The following is a 15,761-nucleotide window of genomic DNA, read 5'->3' as shown; positions in this document are numbered from 1 at the left end:
AGGCAGCTGGATGTTGAGCTGGCCTGGGCCTGGGGTTCCTAGCAAAGTCTGTGAGCAGGGGTGGTGGGCACACCCTGCCCATACCCAGGTGGGAAGCAGTGAGCTGGCCCTCTCCTTCCATGCTTGGAGTACAGAGCACCCCTCCAGGTGACCCAGGGTAAGTGACTAGAGGCCTTGAGACAGGTAAGAGCTCTCTATAGAGGGAGGGTCAGAGGTCAGAACTATAGCTAAAGGCTGGGCTCTTGATGGTGACCAAGGTGGTGCCCAACCAAAGGTCACGGCCTGCAGCTGTCAGCATGACCCAGCCTGGGTGTGGGGGCAGGAAGTGTCTTTGGTGCTCTGTGGAGCCTGGGGAGGCCCAGGCCACACCTGGACAGGAGAAGGCAGGGAGGAGGGCAGAGCACCAGGAGAACAGCTGTCCTGTCTCATCCTTATAGAAACAGGCAACATTCCCGGTCTCCCCATAACCTGCTGAGGTTAACTCCAGAGCAGGCCCTAAAACTAAGGTGCGTGTAAGAGCTTTTTGTGGGTCTCTATTGTCAGCATAAGATGAGAGTGAATATGTTCCTGGGGATCAGTGTCTTGGACACCCCTGCCTAGGGCCTCTGAGCATGGAGACTTCCCACTTGTCCTGCGAATGGGCAAGCACTCAGCATGTGTCCATTGCTCCAGGCAGCCTTAGCACAGGCCACGGTAGGCATTGGCTTCTGGCCAATGCCATGCATAGAGTTGTAGGTGGACAGCAGTGGTGTGTGGGCCTAAGCATTTCCCCCCAGCCGAACTGGGCTGGGCTGGGCATTAACCTGGCTGTGGGACTTAAGTCAGTCGGTCACTGTTCTGGATTTGGATCTGTTAGTGTGATTTACTTCCTGGGAGTGCCTGACGCAGGTCTTGGTGGGGAGACTGACTTCTCCCTGAAGCCTATTTGGTGCAGCGGAGCCTGGCTGCTGCCTGCCTCTTCTTGAGCCCCCCATACCATGTGAAGCTGAGCTGAAAGGCCATCTGGGGCCAGGGATGACCAAAGGCATCTCTGTATGGGGAGGGTGGGCAGGAGCATGGTCTTCTGCTCCCAAGTCCTGCCCAGAGTCCATGGCCAGCCCTGCTGCCTCCGAGCTTCCAGCCTGTGAATCCAGGAAATTATTTGGTTCATCTTCAGGAAGGACTAGATCAGGGTGCTCTTGGCCATAGGGAGGACTCTGGAGAAGGTAGTGGAAGTAGTAGGAGGCATGTTTGAAGCTGCACACCCCACCACCACACAGGTGGAGTCTGAAGGGCTCACAAGCCTGTCAGGCGCACAGGGAGACAGCAGCCTCACCAGGAGAAGGCAGGCTGACCTCCACCCCCTTCCACATGTTGCCTCCTAGCTGGGGAAACCAAGGCAAGTCCATGGCAGAGCTGGGAAACCAGTGAGCCCCAGGATTCTAACTCCTGACTCAGTGCTCCCTCTGCTGGGCATAACGGAGGTGACAGCTCAGGTCCTGCAACAGGAGATGGCCTGGTGTCCCCAGCGTGATGGCCTGGTATTTCCATTGTGACGATGGCCTGGTATCCCCATTGTGACGATAGCCTGGTGTCCCCATTGTGACGATGGCCTGGTGTCCCCAGTGTGAGGCCTGGTGTCCCCAGTGTGATGATAGCCTGGCATCCCCAGTGTGATGATGGCTGGCGTCCCCAGTGTGATGATGGCCTGGCATCCCCAGTGTGGCGATGGCCTGGTGTCCCCATTGTGACGATGGCTGGCATCTGCAGTGTGCTGATGGCCTGGAGTCCCCAGTGTGCTGATGGCCTGGAGTCCCCAGTGTGCTGATGGCCTAGCGTCCCCATTGTGATGATGGCCTGGCCTCCCCAGTGTGATGATGGCCTGGCCTCCCCAGTGTGATGATGGTCTGGCATCCTCAGTGTACTGATGGTTTGGCCTCCTCAGCATGATGATGGCCTGGCATCCGCTGTGTGATGATGGCCTACCGTCCCCATTGTGATGATGGCCTGGCATCCCCAGTGTGATGGCCTGGAGTCTCCTGTGCGATGATGGCTGGTGTCCCCATTGTGTTGATGACCTGGCGTCCCCAGTGTGATGACAGCCTGGCCTTCTCAGCGTGATGCTGGCCTAGAGTCCCCTGTGTGATGATGGCCTGGCATCCCCATTGTGATGATGGCCTGGTGTCACCAGTGTGCTGATGGCCTAGAGTCCCCTGTGTGATGATGGCCTGGTGTCCCCAGTATACCTGTGATGAGCTTGAGATTCCAGGGAGCCACAGTGCTCCTTGGAACCCCTTGGGGGTTGCATTAGGAGCAAGGCGTCAGCCTCAGAGTAGACACCTATCATTGTTCAGTATTGGGGGTAGAAGATACTCCTGGGCTACTCCACAGCTGCGGCTGTGCTGTCCAGGTCGGGCTGCCAGCCTTGGGGACACCTTGCAGAGGAACAAAGCCTCAGCAGGGCAGGTACCAGGGCTCAGGAGTGGCTGGAGGTCAGTGAGCCACCCTGGCTGGCTGAGTGGCCTTGGTATGTCCTTCAGCTTCCTGGGAGCTTAGCTGTTCTGGTAACCCAGAGCCACCTTCAAACTCCCCAGCTGGCACTTCCACAAGACAAGCTGTCTGCCCCATACCTGCACGCAGCAGTGGACACAGGAAGCAGCTGATACAGGGAGCTGACCTTCCTGGTAGGTGGGAAGGTGCCACCGTGCCCACCTCCCACTATCACCCTCCTGCAGCACCCTGCCCGCTTGGCTACGTGCTCAGCTGGTGAGTGTCTACTCACTCTGATTTTCAGTTCAGGGACAGGTTCCTCCTGTTCTGGGCAGGGGGCTCTGACACTCGGTGACCTATTTATCCTCTGTCTTCCGCTCATCTGGGCTGCAAGGCTCCTGGTGAATGGGGTCAGTGAAACTGACTGAGCTGAATCACAATCCCCTACAGGGCTGACTGAGTGTCCCTCCTCTGGGAGTTCTGCAGGGCAGGCCCACCTTGGACCCCAGCACTCCCGCAAACACACACACACATAGTAGATGCTCACTTTACCCTTATAGACAGGTTTCTTTGTTGCCAGCCCAAGACCAGCTGTTGGGCAAACTGTGTCCACACTCAAGAGGGTCTGCTTCAGCCAGGGGCTATTTGAACTCAGGGACCCTATACTCCACCTTAGACAAAGGTCTCCTGGCTGGTGGTTTTGATACAGCCTTCTGGGGGGCTATCTGGGAACATCTACAAAATAGCGAAAGTAATAACCCTTTGACCAGACAGGGGCCTGACACTCGGCAGTGCTGTGGGTCTTCAGTGTCCAGTTCAGTGAGATGCAAGGGCAGAATGTGTGCAGTCAGGCAACAGGTGAGGCAGGCACATAGACCCACACACTCAGGTGTAGTCGGTGTCCGTAGAGTTCCCTCTGGGATAGAAGTTGGGGTGGTGACTTCTGCCTCTGTACCCTGTGAGTATAAAGATAGTATTTTTTAACCATAGGCCTAGATAACTTTGAAATAAATTTTTAAAAAAAGTCTTAATGCTGGTAACATTTAGAAAATTCTACACCACCTGGGGGTGCAATGGACAGGGGCACAGTGAGTGGGGGGCTCAGATGTGAGCAAGTGTCCTGAGTGATGTGCTCAAATGTGGACAGCCCAGATGGGGTTGGCTGTTTTATAGTTAGGGCAGACGATGGCAGACAGCTGTGGTCTCAAGTTACCTTGACCACCCAGAGAAGTCATCATAAATCCTCTGACCCCTGTGTCTGCAACATGAGCTGCTGCTTGTTCCTTGTGAGAAACAGGTGGCCCCTGACACCTTGGTGCTGGCCAAGAACTCCAGCCCAGAGGTGTGGATGTGGGGCCAAGGACTCTGGGCGCAGAGGGAGTGCCCACTCTCATGAAAGTCTAGCATCTGGGTAAAAAAGGTCCCACATAGGCATCTGGTGTAGAGGTGCTGATGCACCCAACTGCTGACTCTGCTTGAGCAGTAGAAAGGTTGTGAGGGGTGGGACCCCAGCCCCTGTCCTGTCCACATCCCTTGGCAGGCAGAGCAGCAGTGCAGACTCCACGGCCAGTTCCTGTACCCTCCCAAAGAACTGAGTTGGGTGGCCAGTGTCTTTGGAGTCTCATGACCTAGACCTCCTTGTCCTGCAGCAACTGGGCTGTGGTTGCAGGTGCAGCAGCTAAACCCTGGCCTCCGTGACACATTCCTGGGTCCTCAGGCCTGGCCAAGGTGAAGGCTTTCCCTGGGGTTGGCCTGGGGGGCGGGGCTAGCCTCTCCTGTGAGTACAGCACCTGGGACCTTGTCCCTGAAGCTGTGTTGGGGCTCTCCTATCTCTCTGCTTGTTTGAGTCAGCATGGAGCCCCCTGGATTTCAGGGCTGGCATGACAGCGCCTCCTTGGGCCTCAAATGGTGGGTGGGGGCACTCCTTCTCTTCACATTTGTGAGTAGAACCCACTCAGCCCCAGGGCTCTTCCCCTCCAAAATCTGCTCATCAGCAACTCTGCAGAGACCTCATCAGTGAGCCCAGTAGTGCGCTGCAAAGTGCTCCCCAGAATTCATGTCTACCCAGTTACCTGTGAATGTCACCTTATTTGGAAATGGGGTCTTTGCAGGTATAATGACATTAAGGTAAGGTTATCCTGGACTGGATGAGGCCCCATTCCAGTGGTGGGCATCCTCATAGGAGACACAGAGGCAAAGAGGAAAGTTCAAGAGCAGGGGAAGGCAGGGGTGGGAAGCCAAGGAAGGAAGGAGCCACCACCTGCCTGAATTTCAGCCCAGTGATACTGATCTCAGAGCTGGGAAAGAACAAGTATCTATTGTTTTAAGTCACTCCCAAGGCTTTGCATCCCAGCTTGCAGCCATCCAAGAAGTCACCTGAGCTTTGAGAGGCCACTTCCCAAGGGGCCAGTGTAACCACCTGAGACCAGCTTGGGCATTTGTGACAGGTAAGACCCAGTGTTCAGGGGGCCCTGGCCTGATGCAGAGGGCGGCACCCAGTTGTTTCCCAAACCCACCCTTCAAGAGGTGAGTCAGTACTCCACACAACAAAGGAAAGGGGGCCGGGGACTGAAGGACCAATGACTGGCTATGTGGCTCCAAAGCCAGCAGGTGCCATCCAGCCTGAGGGATGTGAGGTGGGGGGTGAAAGGGTAGGGGCTCTGCATCATACCCATCCAGCTGTTCTAGGCCCTTGGGGGGCAGATACACAGCCCCTATTTGAGGGTCCCAGAGCCAGGTAGCAAGGGGACAGGCAAGGGGACATCTGGCCTTAGTTCAGGGATGAACAGCCCCTCTCTGGCTCCAATCCTGTGAAGAGAGCCCTGCCCCTCAATGACTCTGGCCACCACCATCCCTCCCATGTCTGCTCTTATGCCTGACACACTCTGTTCATTTTTAGACCTGTCCAAAACACACAGACTTCATCTGACTATATCAAAGACCCAGTGGACCCAGATTTGTCTGGGGGTATCAGAAGTCCCTCCTTGCTCCATGCCAAGGGAAACACCCAGCCTGCTCTTCTTCACTTTAGGCCACCTAAAGGCCTGGGAGCCCTGGTGAGGATGGGCTGGAAGCAGTGGCCCGCCACAGGGCTGACCAGCTGCTGGTGCAGTTTCCACTCCGCCGGCAGGGGTGATAGATGCAGTCGTGTCTGCCGATCTGGATGCTCAGGCTCAGAGCTGTTTTGGGGGCCCACTGCGGACCCTGATGACCTGTTGACTCTGCTCAGTATATGTGCAGGACCTGACACCAGGCGCCCAGCTGCACCAAGAGCTACCTGCTAGAGCTGGATACCGGCTGGGAAGGCTGGAGCGGTGCCCAGGAATGAGACCGGGCTCTCCTCACGAGGCTGGAGCCAAGCAGGGTCTGTTCTAGCCCCGAACTAAGACCAGAAGTCCCTTTGCCAGACCGGGGTCAGGGCGCAGAGCAGGCTGAAATCTGCTGGGGGTGAAACCACGGTGAAGAATCAATGAGCACGCTCAGGTACACACTGGCGAGTCCCCAGCCTCAGGAGCACGGTCAGAAAGCAGCTGTCCCGGGGCGCCTAGAAGACGGCAGGCGGCCTGGCCCAGGACCCACTCCCGACCCCTGCTGTCCGGCCGACGCGGCGCCTCTTTCGGAGGGAAGGGCGCGCACCTGAGCGCACACCTGGCTGCTTCTCACTCGGTCCCGCCGTCGCCGGACACGCCCCACGTGACATCCCAGGCTCGCCCCTCCTCCCGGTCGCAGCCACGAAACAGCCGTGCTAGACTGTGACTCAGGGCATGAAATCCGTCCCGGAGGAGGTAGTGCGCAGGCGCGGCACGTGGCGTCCCGACGGCGTCCCCGGCATGCCCCGCGCGCGCTGACGTAGCGCAGCCTTGTCCCCGCCGCTGCGGCCGCCACTTTCGCCGCCGCAGTCGTCCCTGCCGCTGTCGCCGCCATCGAAGTCGGCGCGTCCTCGGTGCGTCCGAGTCCCGGGCTCAGCGGCGCCCCGCGCGCTCTGCAGCCGCAGCCCGGCCGGCGCCCCGGGACTTGGCGGCAGGGCCCGGGGCCGCGCGAGCGCGGGTGACAATCCCGACCTCGCGGGGAGGCCCGAGCCTACGGGCACCCCGGCCCGGCGCCGCGCTGTTCATGAAGCATGTCGGCCACCAGCGTGGACGCCCAGGTAGCGGGGCCGGGCCGGGCCGGGCGGGGCTCGGGGCTGGGGGCCGGGCCGGGGGCGCGCGTGGGTGCCGCCGCGGAGGGTGCTCCGGTGGGTAACTCTGTGTTTCCTTCTCCCATCGGCGGCTCCCGCGCCTCGGCCTGCGGCGGTGCAGAGAACAAAAGGACAGGATAACAAAGGTGAGCTAGCCCGGCAGAGCGTGGGAGGGGTTCTGGGAGGGGGCCGCGTCTGGAGCCGAAACTTCCTCTCAGTTGCCGGGCTCGGGGAGATTGGGCGGGTCAGAAACAGGAACCTTTCTAGAAGGAAATAAATGGGTGCTTGGGGGCTAATCAGCCCATCTCCCCGCCACAAGATCTGTGACTTAATGGGGGAGGGGAGGAGGGCGAGGAGATATGCCCAGTGGACATGGGCCGACATGTCCGGACCGGGCCGCGGGGCTGAGTGATTTGTCCTCTGCCGCCCGGTAGGGGCTGCTCGCGGGGAGAGGCAGCCGCGGCCCTGCAGGCCAGTCCTTAATTGAGAACCCGTAAGTGACACTTCCTGTTTGCTTGGAAGATTGTTTTTAACCAGTGTGTTTGTTAACTCGGGTGTAACTGAAAATGGTTCATCATGTTTTAAGATTGGAGAAGGCCCAGCACTTCATGTACATTCTTTTTCTGGCTGGGCTGCGTGCCAGTGGCAGTATGAGCTTCAGGGCTGACATCTAGTTACAGCCCCCTCCCAGCCTCAGTGCTCCACATGCCTCTTTGGACTTTTGGAAACACCATTCTGTTTGTAACTAGTACGTCTTCTTAGACTATATTGATTTCGCACCTGGCGATGCCTTTCTTGCCTTAGGTTGTTTGCACCTATACTTTGTCAGTGTCTCTATAAATGATGATTATATCTTTATTAAAAATGTAGTGTGGTTTACTGAGATTCTCATTAGCATGTAAACATCAGTTTTGTGTTGATTGTGTTCGTTTTTAATGAAAGCATAGTTTTTACTAGCAATTGATGGAAGTAGACTTTACTATGATTTCCATGCTTGAAAGTAGTCTTTTTAAGATCTGAAGGTAATATTTTGCAAATTCTTGTTCTAGTACAAAATGGTTCTCTGCATCAGAAGGACACTGTTCATGACCATGACTTTGAGCCCTACCTTTCTGGACAGTCGAGTCAGGTGAGTTTACTTTGATAGCATACTTTATTTTCAAATTTGTTTCATTAGGTAACAACACACCTTCACTGTCGTGTTTCTGATTTTTAAGTTATCCTAAACAACAGTGAAGCAGACTGTAAGGTGTTAGAAATAAGAGTGCTAACAAAGACTTGCTTTGAAAAATTGCCTATCCTTAAACTTGGGGAGTGAGTGTGATGAGGATAGGTTTCTCTCTGGAGAAATTAACATCCCACTGGGACTGGGATGTAGCCATTTCTAGGTGGCTCCAGCACTTGTGGGTCAGTGTTGCAGCCCCCTTGTTCCCAGCCACCATGCTGCCACTGTCTTGCTGTGCCTATGCGTGCATCCTTTAGTTGCGCTTGTGCTGTTTGTTGTCCTCGGTGTGTTGCCTTGTAGGGGGAAGATGGCTAAGATGTTTGTGTCAAAGACAGAAGGGAGCAGGATTTCAGGATTCAGTGGGGCTCACTTGTGAGTAACCCATGTTACTGGAAAGGAAGGGCTTAGAGGGGACCACTGGGCTGCTCTGCTGTCCTCGACAGCTCTAGCTGGAAGCCCTGAGATGCCCTGCCTTGCACAGCAGGCAGGGTGGGAAGCCTAATGGGTGGTTGTCACAGCTCTGTATAACCTGCGTGTTGGGTATGTCCGTTTATTATTTAAATCGATTTCCAGGGATGCTAAATGCTTAATGTAATGCACATCTTCTAATATCCTGAGTTACATCTCATCTTAGTTAAGGCTTTAAGTATGACTCAGAAGTGGCCATGGGTGTCTCTGTAGCCTTACTTCTGTTGGTTTTTATGGCCACATGCATGTTGATGTGACCAGGAGTGTGTCCAGCCTGGTGGGAGGGGCACCCCTGGACACTCCCCTGGGGAAGAACCATTCCCTTTGTCCTGCTGTCCACAAATGCACCTGCAGACACTGCCTCACAGAATGCATCTCTGCCACTTCCCTGTTGGCCTGCTTCTCCCTCCTGCCCAGCTCTGCCAGATATCCACAGGCATGGTTACTGCAGAGGAGCCAGGATGGTTGATGTCTGTTGGTAGGAGGATTCTTGTGTGTAGAACATCAGTGGTGTCTAATTTGTTTTTCACCCTGAGAATCTCAAAGATTTTATTATAGGCAGACAGTTGTTACTGTATTTTAAAAGATGATTTTGAAATTGCTGACAAGTGGAGCAGTTGATAGGGAGGCAATTAGAAAGGAAGTCTGATTCCTGAAGCCTCAGGAATTCTAGGCTAAGACCAGGAGGCAGAAGGTGATAACCTGGCTGCGGGGTCACCACAGTCTGTGAGCATTGGCTGCTGATGGGCTGAGGGCTCTGAGGAGCAGCTGTGTCTGTGGGGGCGAGTTGCTTCCTGTCCCACTATGCTGTCTGGTGCTCCACACCTGCCTTTTTGTGCCCCCAACTGGAGGATGGGTGCAGGAGTCCACTGTTCTTCAAAGGGTGGTCTTTGAGTCCCCACAAGGGATAAACTTGGCGGGCAGCAGGTCTTGCTGGAAGAAGGTGTGAGGTTATAGAACTTTCTGGTTACTTGGGGAAGGGGATTAGGGGAACTATTTAAAAATGAGGACATCCCGCTGCTTTCCTTAATGGCACTTCAACACACTCAGACTGACTGGGAGGAGACTTAGCCACTCCTCGGCCCCACACAGACACACGTGCCTCTCACGAGTGCCTTGAGTAGTGGTGTAGTGTGAGCACCCAATTCTGATCAGACCTTTGGGCAAGTGAGTCTATAAGTGATGCCTTCAGGGACCACCGTGGTGATGCCCTCTGTCAGGCCTTGGAACCAGGTCCTTGTGGACCAGGCACTTTAAAACCCTTCTCTGGGGTTCCAGCTATCATGCAAAGGTATATTCTCAGTGAGGCAGCCCAAGCCCTGGTGAATTGGCACCCAAAGAGCAGGCTCCTGGGTACCCAGAGAGCAGAGCTCCCACACCTGGGAAATCCATGGGAATGGGAGAGGGGGAGATCCTCATGGACTCAGAAGTTGCATGGGAGGAGCCTAAGAATGGCTTATCCTATGGGAAGGAGTTCCAGGAGGGCTTTTTGGCCCAGAGGTGGCATGTTGAGTTGGGGAGTTCGAAATCAGCTTGCAGGGGCAGATCCCTTGCAGCCTGGGAGTCCTGCTTCCTGTAGAAACTCCTTGCTGCGTTTCTGAAGCAGTTCCATTGTGCTATCAGGATCTATCCTCAGCCCTGTTACCAGCAGAATGGGGGTTTAATCCTAATCTGGATCCTTTTAAATGGGTCAGCTATGGAAGATAAAATGGAGGGAGGGCTGGCTTGGCTTGGCCCTTAGCTTGAGTCAGGTCCTTGCAAGTGAGGCTTTGTGTTTTGAGACGAAGCCTGAACCACGTTCCTTACTGACTGTTCTCAGTCCTGACTCACAGTGGTCCTCACATTGGGGCCCTTGCTGTCCTCTGGAAGGTGCAGGCCAATGCTATGTGCATCTCTTTTTCACTCAGCCCCTGGGTAGCTCAGATGGTCAGTGTCTCTGGGTGCTGTGAGCATGGTCTGACCTGCTGCCTGTTTGTCTCTACAGAGCAACAGCTACCCCTCGATGAGCGACCCCTACCTGTCCAGCTACTACCCGCCGTCCATCGGATTTCCTTATTCCCTCAATGAGGCCCCATGGTCCACCGCAGGGGACCCTCCAATTCCATACCTCACCACCTATGGACAGCTCAGTAACGGAGACCATCATTTTATGCATGATGCTGTTTTTGGGCAGCCTGGGGGTCTGGGGAACAACATCTATCAGCACAGGTTTAATTTTTTCCCTGAAAACCCTGCATTTTCAGCATGGGGCACAAGTGGGTCTCAAGGGCAACAGACGCAGAGCTCTGCATATGGGAGCAGCTACACCTACCCGCCGAGCTCCCTGGGCGGCACAGTGGTTGATGGGCAGACAGGCTTTCACAGTGACACGCTCAGCAAGGCCCCCGGGATGAACAGCCTGGAGCAGGGTGTGGTTGGCCTGAAGATCGGGGAGTGTAGTGCCTCTGCAGTCAAGACTGTGGGCTCTGTTGTCAGCAGCGTGGCACTGACTGGTGTTCTTTCTGGCAACGGCGGGACAAATGTGAGCATGCCGGTTTCAAAGCCGACCTCATGGGCGGCCATTGCCAGTAAGCCTGCAAAACCACAGCCTAAAATGAAAGCAAAAAGTGGGCCTGTAATGGCGAGTGCTCTGCCTCCTCCGCCTATAAAGCATAACATGGATATTGGCACCTGGGACAACAAGGGGCCTGTGCCCAAGGCCCCAACCCCCCAGCAGGTCCCATCCCCACAGTCAGCCCCGCAGCCCCCACAGGTGGCTCAGCCGCTCCCAGCTCAGCCTACCCCTTTACCCCCACCACAGTATACATGTCCTCAGCAGCCCCCGCAAACCCGCTGGGTTGCCCCTCGCAACAGAAACGCAGCCTTTGGGCAGAGTGGAGGGGCCAGCAGTGATAGTAACTCTTCTGGCAATACCCAGCCCAACTCTGCCCCCAGTGTAGACTCCCACCCAGTCCTTGAAAAACTGAAAGCTGCCCATAGCTACAACCCTAAAGAGTTTGACTGGAATCTTAAGAGCGGGCGTGTGTTCATCATAAAGAGCTACTCGGAGGATGATGTCCACCGCTCCATCAAGTATTCCATCTGGTGCAGCACAGAGCACGGCAACAAACGCTTGGACAGCGCCTTCCGCTCTGCGGGCAGCAAAGGGCCTGTCTACCTGCTCTTCAGTGTCAACGGGAGCGGGCACTTCTGCGGGGTGGCTGAGATGAAGTCCCCCGTGGACTATGGCACCAGTGCTGGGGTCTGGTCTCAGGACAAGTGGAAGGGGAAGTTTGACGTGAAGTGGATTTTTGTCAAGGATGTGCCCAACAGCCAGCTCCGGCATATCCGGCTGGAGAACAACGACAACAAACCGGTCACAAACTCCCGAGACACACAGGAGGTGCCCTTGGACAAAGCAAAGCAAGTGCTGAAGATCATCGCCTCCTATAAGCACACGACCTCCATCTTTGACGACTTTTCTCACTATGAGAAGCGCCAGGAGGAGGAGGAGGTGGTTCGCAAGGTGAGTATGGTATCTCATTCTTGCGTGCAGGTGGCCACCAGCTCTGGGCTACATCACTTAGACTTCTCCCATCAAGGGCACTGGGAATGACTGTGGCATGTGGATAGAAGTCACCACATAACTTTGGGTGCATCCTAGCTCTGAAGAGCATGGTGACAGGCACCGGGCAGGCTGCAGGTGCTGGCCTGTGGATGTGAGGCTGCCTCCCCGAGGCTCTTGGTTCCCAGGGCATTGCCCCTCGTGGTTGGGAAGCTCTGGTCTCCCATCTAGAGATTGTTTATTTATTTATTTTTTAAACGTAATACCTAAAGTTTTTAGAAACATGAACGTGGTCCATCTAGGTAGTGAAGAAAATGGTGGGAATAGGCAGTTTGGAATCCAGACCTTTTGTAATAATATGTACATTTAGATTAAAAAACAACAGGCTTTGTCTGGTCCGCTTGTTCTGGTCTTGCTCTCCTGCGTGCTGCAGCTGACTGTAGGAGCTCAGACTGTCACCACTCTGCAACCGGTGTGTCTGGGTCTTCTTCAGAAGAGTTGGGCTCAGGGGCCACACACTGGCACCAGAAATGAGAGATTGAGGACACTCATATACTTCCTGAACTGCCTTTCTTTGAGAGAATTTGTCCTGAGAGTCTTTCCTCTTTTAGTGTGAAATTGTCCTTTTTTCTATAAAATGTTGGTTGACAGTAAGTGGTTTCAGTCCTCTGTGTTACAGGAGATCACCTGTGAGCACCAATGCCCTGCAGTGTTTGGTCAGGAAGCACAGACGGGGCAGCGAGCAGCAGCCTCAGCATCTCGAGTTACACACATCTGCATGACTCATGGTTTACAAAAATTGAGGAAGTGTTGGTCCCTCTTTGACTCTAGAGAAGAAAAGAGGATGACACTTACCTCTAGTTCCTGACCTTCCCAGGTCCATGCCTGGAATGAGCCAGCTGCCCAGCTGGTTAGTGCCCCGCCCTGGTGGGCAGTTGGAGCACAGCTCAGCCCATTTGTCCAGTAGGAACTGCCCAGGCCCACCTACGATCTTCTAGTGAGCCCAAAGGAACATCAAGGTCCTCCTTTGTCACTGTCAATAATATGAATTAACAGAACACGCTGCAGCCAGGCAGGCCAAGAGTTTTCCAGCCTGACTGGCCAGGTGCAGGGAGGGCTGCCTGCTCCTCCCCAGGATGCCTCGCCTAGCAGCCGAGCCAAGATGGCCTTTAGGGCATCCCAAGTGGCGGGGGAACACATTGGACCCAGATGCAGGCCACTTGCCCAGAACCTTAACCTGAAAGGATAACTTCACACCAGAAAAAGAGAATCTCAAGGACCAACTCTCTCAAAAAAAGGAAGACATGACACAAAACTCATGTATCTAAGGACTGAGTTTCCATGATGCAAGTTTTAGGACGTTAGAATTATACAAATATCAACCAGGTTGACTAGAATTTCACCCCTAAGTGCCTAACAGACCTTGAGGACTCAGTGCATTTAGAAAACCCAAGTGCCACAGTGCTGAGAAGAGCTGCAGGTACACAGCCTTCAGCTGCATGGGAGCTCAGGTCTCGCTCACAGGCATCACCCTTCTATGCAGAATCAGCAATTCAGTGTTTTATTTTATGCCTAGCACTAAAAGTGCTTCAGACAGAGAAGGCAGTGAGTGTCAGACAAAGCATGTGTCTGGCTCACACTACCCTGACCTGGGCTGGCCACAGGGGCCCTGACCACCGGTCATCATTGTGGGAACACAGGCCACCTCTGGCGAATGACTTTGACTTTAGGACCTGGGTAAAGAGGAGAGACTTTTAAGACGCTGAATCTTTGTTACTGATGATTCCTCTCAAGTCTAAACTATGCTTAACAACTTCATTTTTTTTTTTTTGAGAAGTTTTATGAATAATTGTATTTCTTCTAAAGAGAACATGGTGAACTTTGTAGCAGTTTATGAGAGTTAATGGGAGATAGAACACTGGGAAGTGTCCACCTCTGAATGGCTTTAGTAGCAGCTGTTTGAACTCAGAGAGATTGGCATCTGCTGGTAAGGAACAGCAACACCTCTTTTTTAAAGAGATTTTTTTATGGTTGGGTACAATGGCTCATGCCTGTAATTGCAGCGCTCTGAGAGGCCAAGGCAGGTGGATTACCTAACTTCACAGGTTCAAGACCAGCCTGAGCCAGAGACTCTGTCTCTAGAAATAGCTGGGTGTTGTGGCAGGCGCCTGTAGTCCAGCTACTTGGGGAGACTAAGGTAAGGGAATCACTTGAGCCCAAGAGTTTAAGGTTGCTGTGAGCTAAGATGCCACATCACTCTGCCCAGGGTGACAAAGTGAAACTCTGTCTCAAAAAAAAAAAGAATTTTAAGAGAATGCAGAATATATCAAGTTCTTAATTTTTCTAGTTTTACATTTCAGAGTAAGGAGGAGACGTTAGTTTTAGAGTGGTGGTTGTCTGTCTAGCACTAGGTCCAGAGACCCTGGGGGCTTCTCAGGACAGGGCGACTGTACATTCTGGCTAGTGCTGGTGAAGGTGCCTGAGGTGTTGTCTTATTAGCCTGGAGACACTCATGTTTGTTCTTGGCAGAACAGGAGGCTGCAGTAATGTTTTGGTCTCTGCTCCCCACGTTCTTTACTAGGTTGTATCTTGGCAGAAGAGGATGGATGTGCTAGGCAGGGATCTTTACTGCGTGGTGCAGTCTGTGCTCTTGGACTGAGTGTCCCCATATCTATCTGCTATCTGCTGTGTTTTAAGGACAGACTCAGGTGGCCTCCAGACCCCCTAACTAGAAGCCAGGCAGGCAGATGTGGGAGTGCTTCAGCTGTAAGCCTCAAACCCGTGTGCCCCACATACTCTGAAAGCTTGTTCTCTTCATAGAAGTAGAGAGCAGATGTGACCTGGTGCCTTGCCTGGAGTAAGTCCCTCTGCTGGGGGCTGTGTTTTAGGTAGCAGAGCAGACTTGGGGTGGTAGACAGGGCCTAGTTGCTGTTGGTGACTCAAGCTTGCTTTAGCCTATTAGAAGGACTTCAGTGTTCTTTGAGCACTGAGAGGTTTAAGTGAGATAAAAATACAAAGAGCACCTATGTCCCTGGTGTGCTTGAGACCCTGTGATTGCCAGTTTTTCCTTTGATACAAGTGATGTTGTGTTTCTAATGTATTTCCAGGTAGAGGGACAGTGGCACATGAGGGCAGGTGGGGTATGGGTGCACCTGCAGCCACAGTGCATCTCTGCTCACAGTGAGGGCACTTTGGGGAGGGACTGGGGCAGGGTGCACCTGCTGCGTGGATGGTCATCACATGGCCTGGACTGTGGGATGCTGGTGTGACCTGGGCTGAGCAGGGGTGCTGCCGTGAGGAGTGTAGCTGCAGCTGCAGGCAGCTTGGCCCTCACTGTGGGAGGGCTTGACTTGTGTGACCTGGTCATTCAGAGCACTCACCTCTTCCCCTCTTTCTTTTACAGGAACGGCAGAATCGAAGCAAACAGTAAGAACAAACCAGTTTCTTGTATGTTCTAACGTCCGACTTTGAAAAGCAGTTTTAAAGACGTGTGCTTGGTCAGCTCCAGTGTGTGGTCCTGTGCAGGGCTAGATGCTGTCTTCATCATCTTTGTAGCTTATTTTTGCCCAGATGGATATGCGTTCATTTGTATTTTTTCTATGTATTATAATATTGTAGAACTCACTAATAAAGGAGTATTTTTTTGTCAGCTTATCAATCAGACTGACCTAATGTGAAATATAAATTTCCTTAAAAGCAAAGCAAAACACAAAAACTTAATATATCCAAAGATTTTCTTTTATCTTGGCAGAAATTAAGTTCTGTTTATATTTACAGTCACGTATGTCTCCAGGTGAGATTTTGCATCTCCCACCCCTTTACTGCTTTCACAGACATCAGAAACGACGAGTTGTCATTAGAGCATTCTGTCAGAATGT

At 53.5% G+C, this 15,761-nt stretch overlaps 1 protein-coding gene across 1 annotated transcript; it reads left to right on the top strand.

Annotated features, from left to right (window-relative positions):
- Positions 1–6,260: 6,260 nt before the first annotated feature.
- On the top strand, positions 6,261–15,537 carry YTHDF1 (YTH N6-methyladenosine RNA binding protein 1). The gene is made up of 5 exons (XM_003787767.3): positions 6,261–6,616; positions 6,768–6,792; positions 7,696–7,775; positions 10,324–11,844; positions 15,287–15,537. The coding sequence occupies exons 1-5, from the start codon at positions 6,590–6,592 to the stop codon at positions 15,311–15,313; spliced, it is 1,680 nt and encodes a 559-aa protein (XP_003787815.1). The 5' UTR covers positions 6,261–6,589; the 3' UTR covers positions 15,314–15,537.
- Positions 15,538–15,761: the final 224 nt, after the last annotated feature.

This window comes from Otolemur garnettii, unplaced genomic scaffold (assembly GCF_000181295.1).
Source record: "Otolemur garnettii isolate 467f Iridium unplaced genomic scaffold, OtoGar3 scaffold00023, whole genome shotgun sequence".
Classification (NCBI taxonomy): domain Eukaryota; kingdom Metazoa; phylum Chordata; class Mammalia; order Primates; family Galagidae; genus Otolemur; species Otolemur garnettii.
The sequence above is the reverse complement of the archived record's forward strand: the minus strand, read 5'-3'. Positions and strand labels throughout refer to the sequence as shown.

Bases quoted from the DNA above. Each gene is read 5' to 3' on its own strand.
- YTHDF1 (XM_003787767.3), top strand. From the start codon at position 6,590: ATGTCGGCCACCAGCGTGGACGCCCAG. The intron at 6,793-7,695 runs GTGAGCTAGCCC...TTCTTGTTCTAG, and splicing joins AAAAGGACAGGATAACAAAG to TACAAAATGGTTCTCTGCAT. The intron at 11,845-15,286 runs GTGAGTATGGTA...TTTCTTTTACAG, and splicing joins AGGAGGAGGTGGTTCGCAAG to GAACGGCAGAATCGAAGCAA.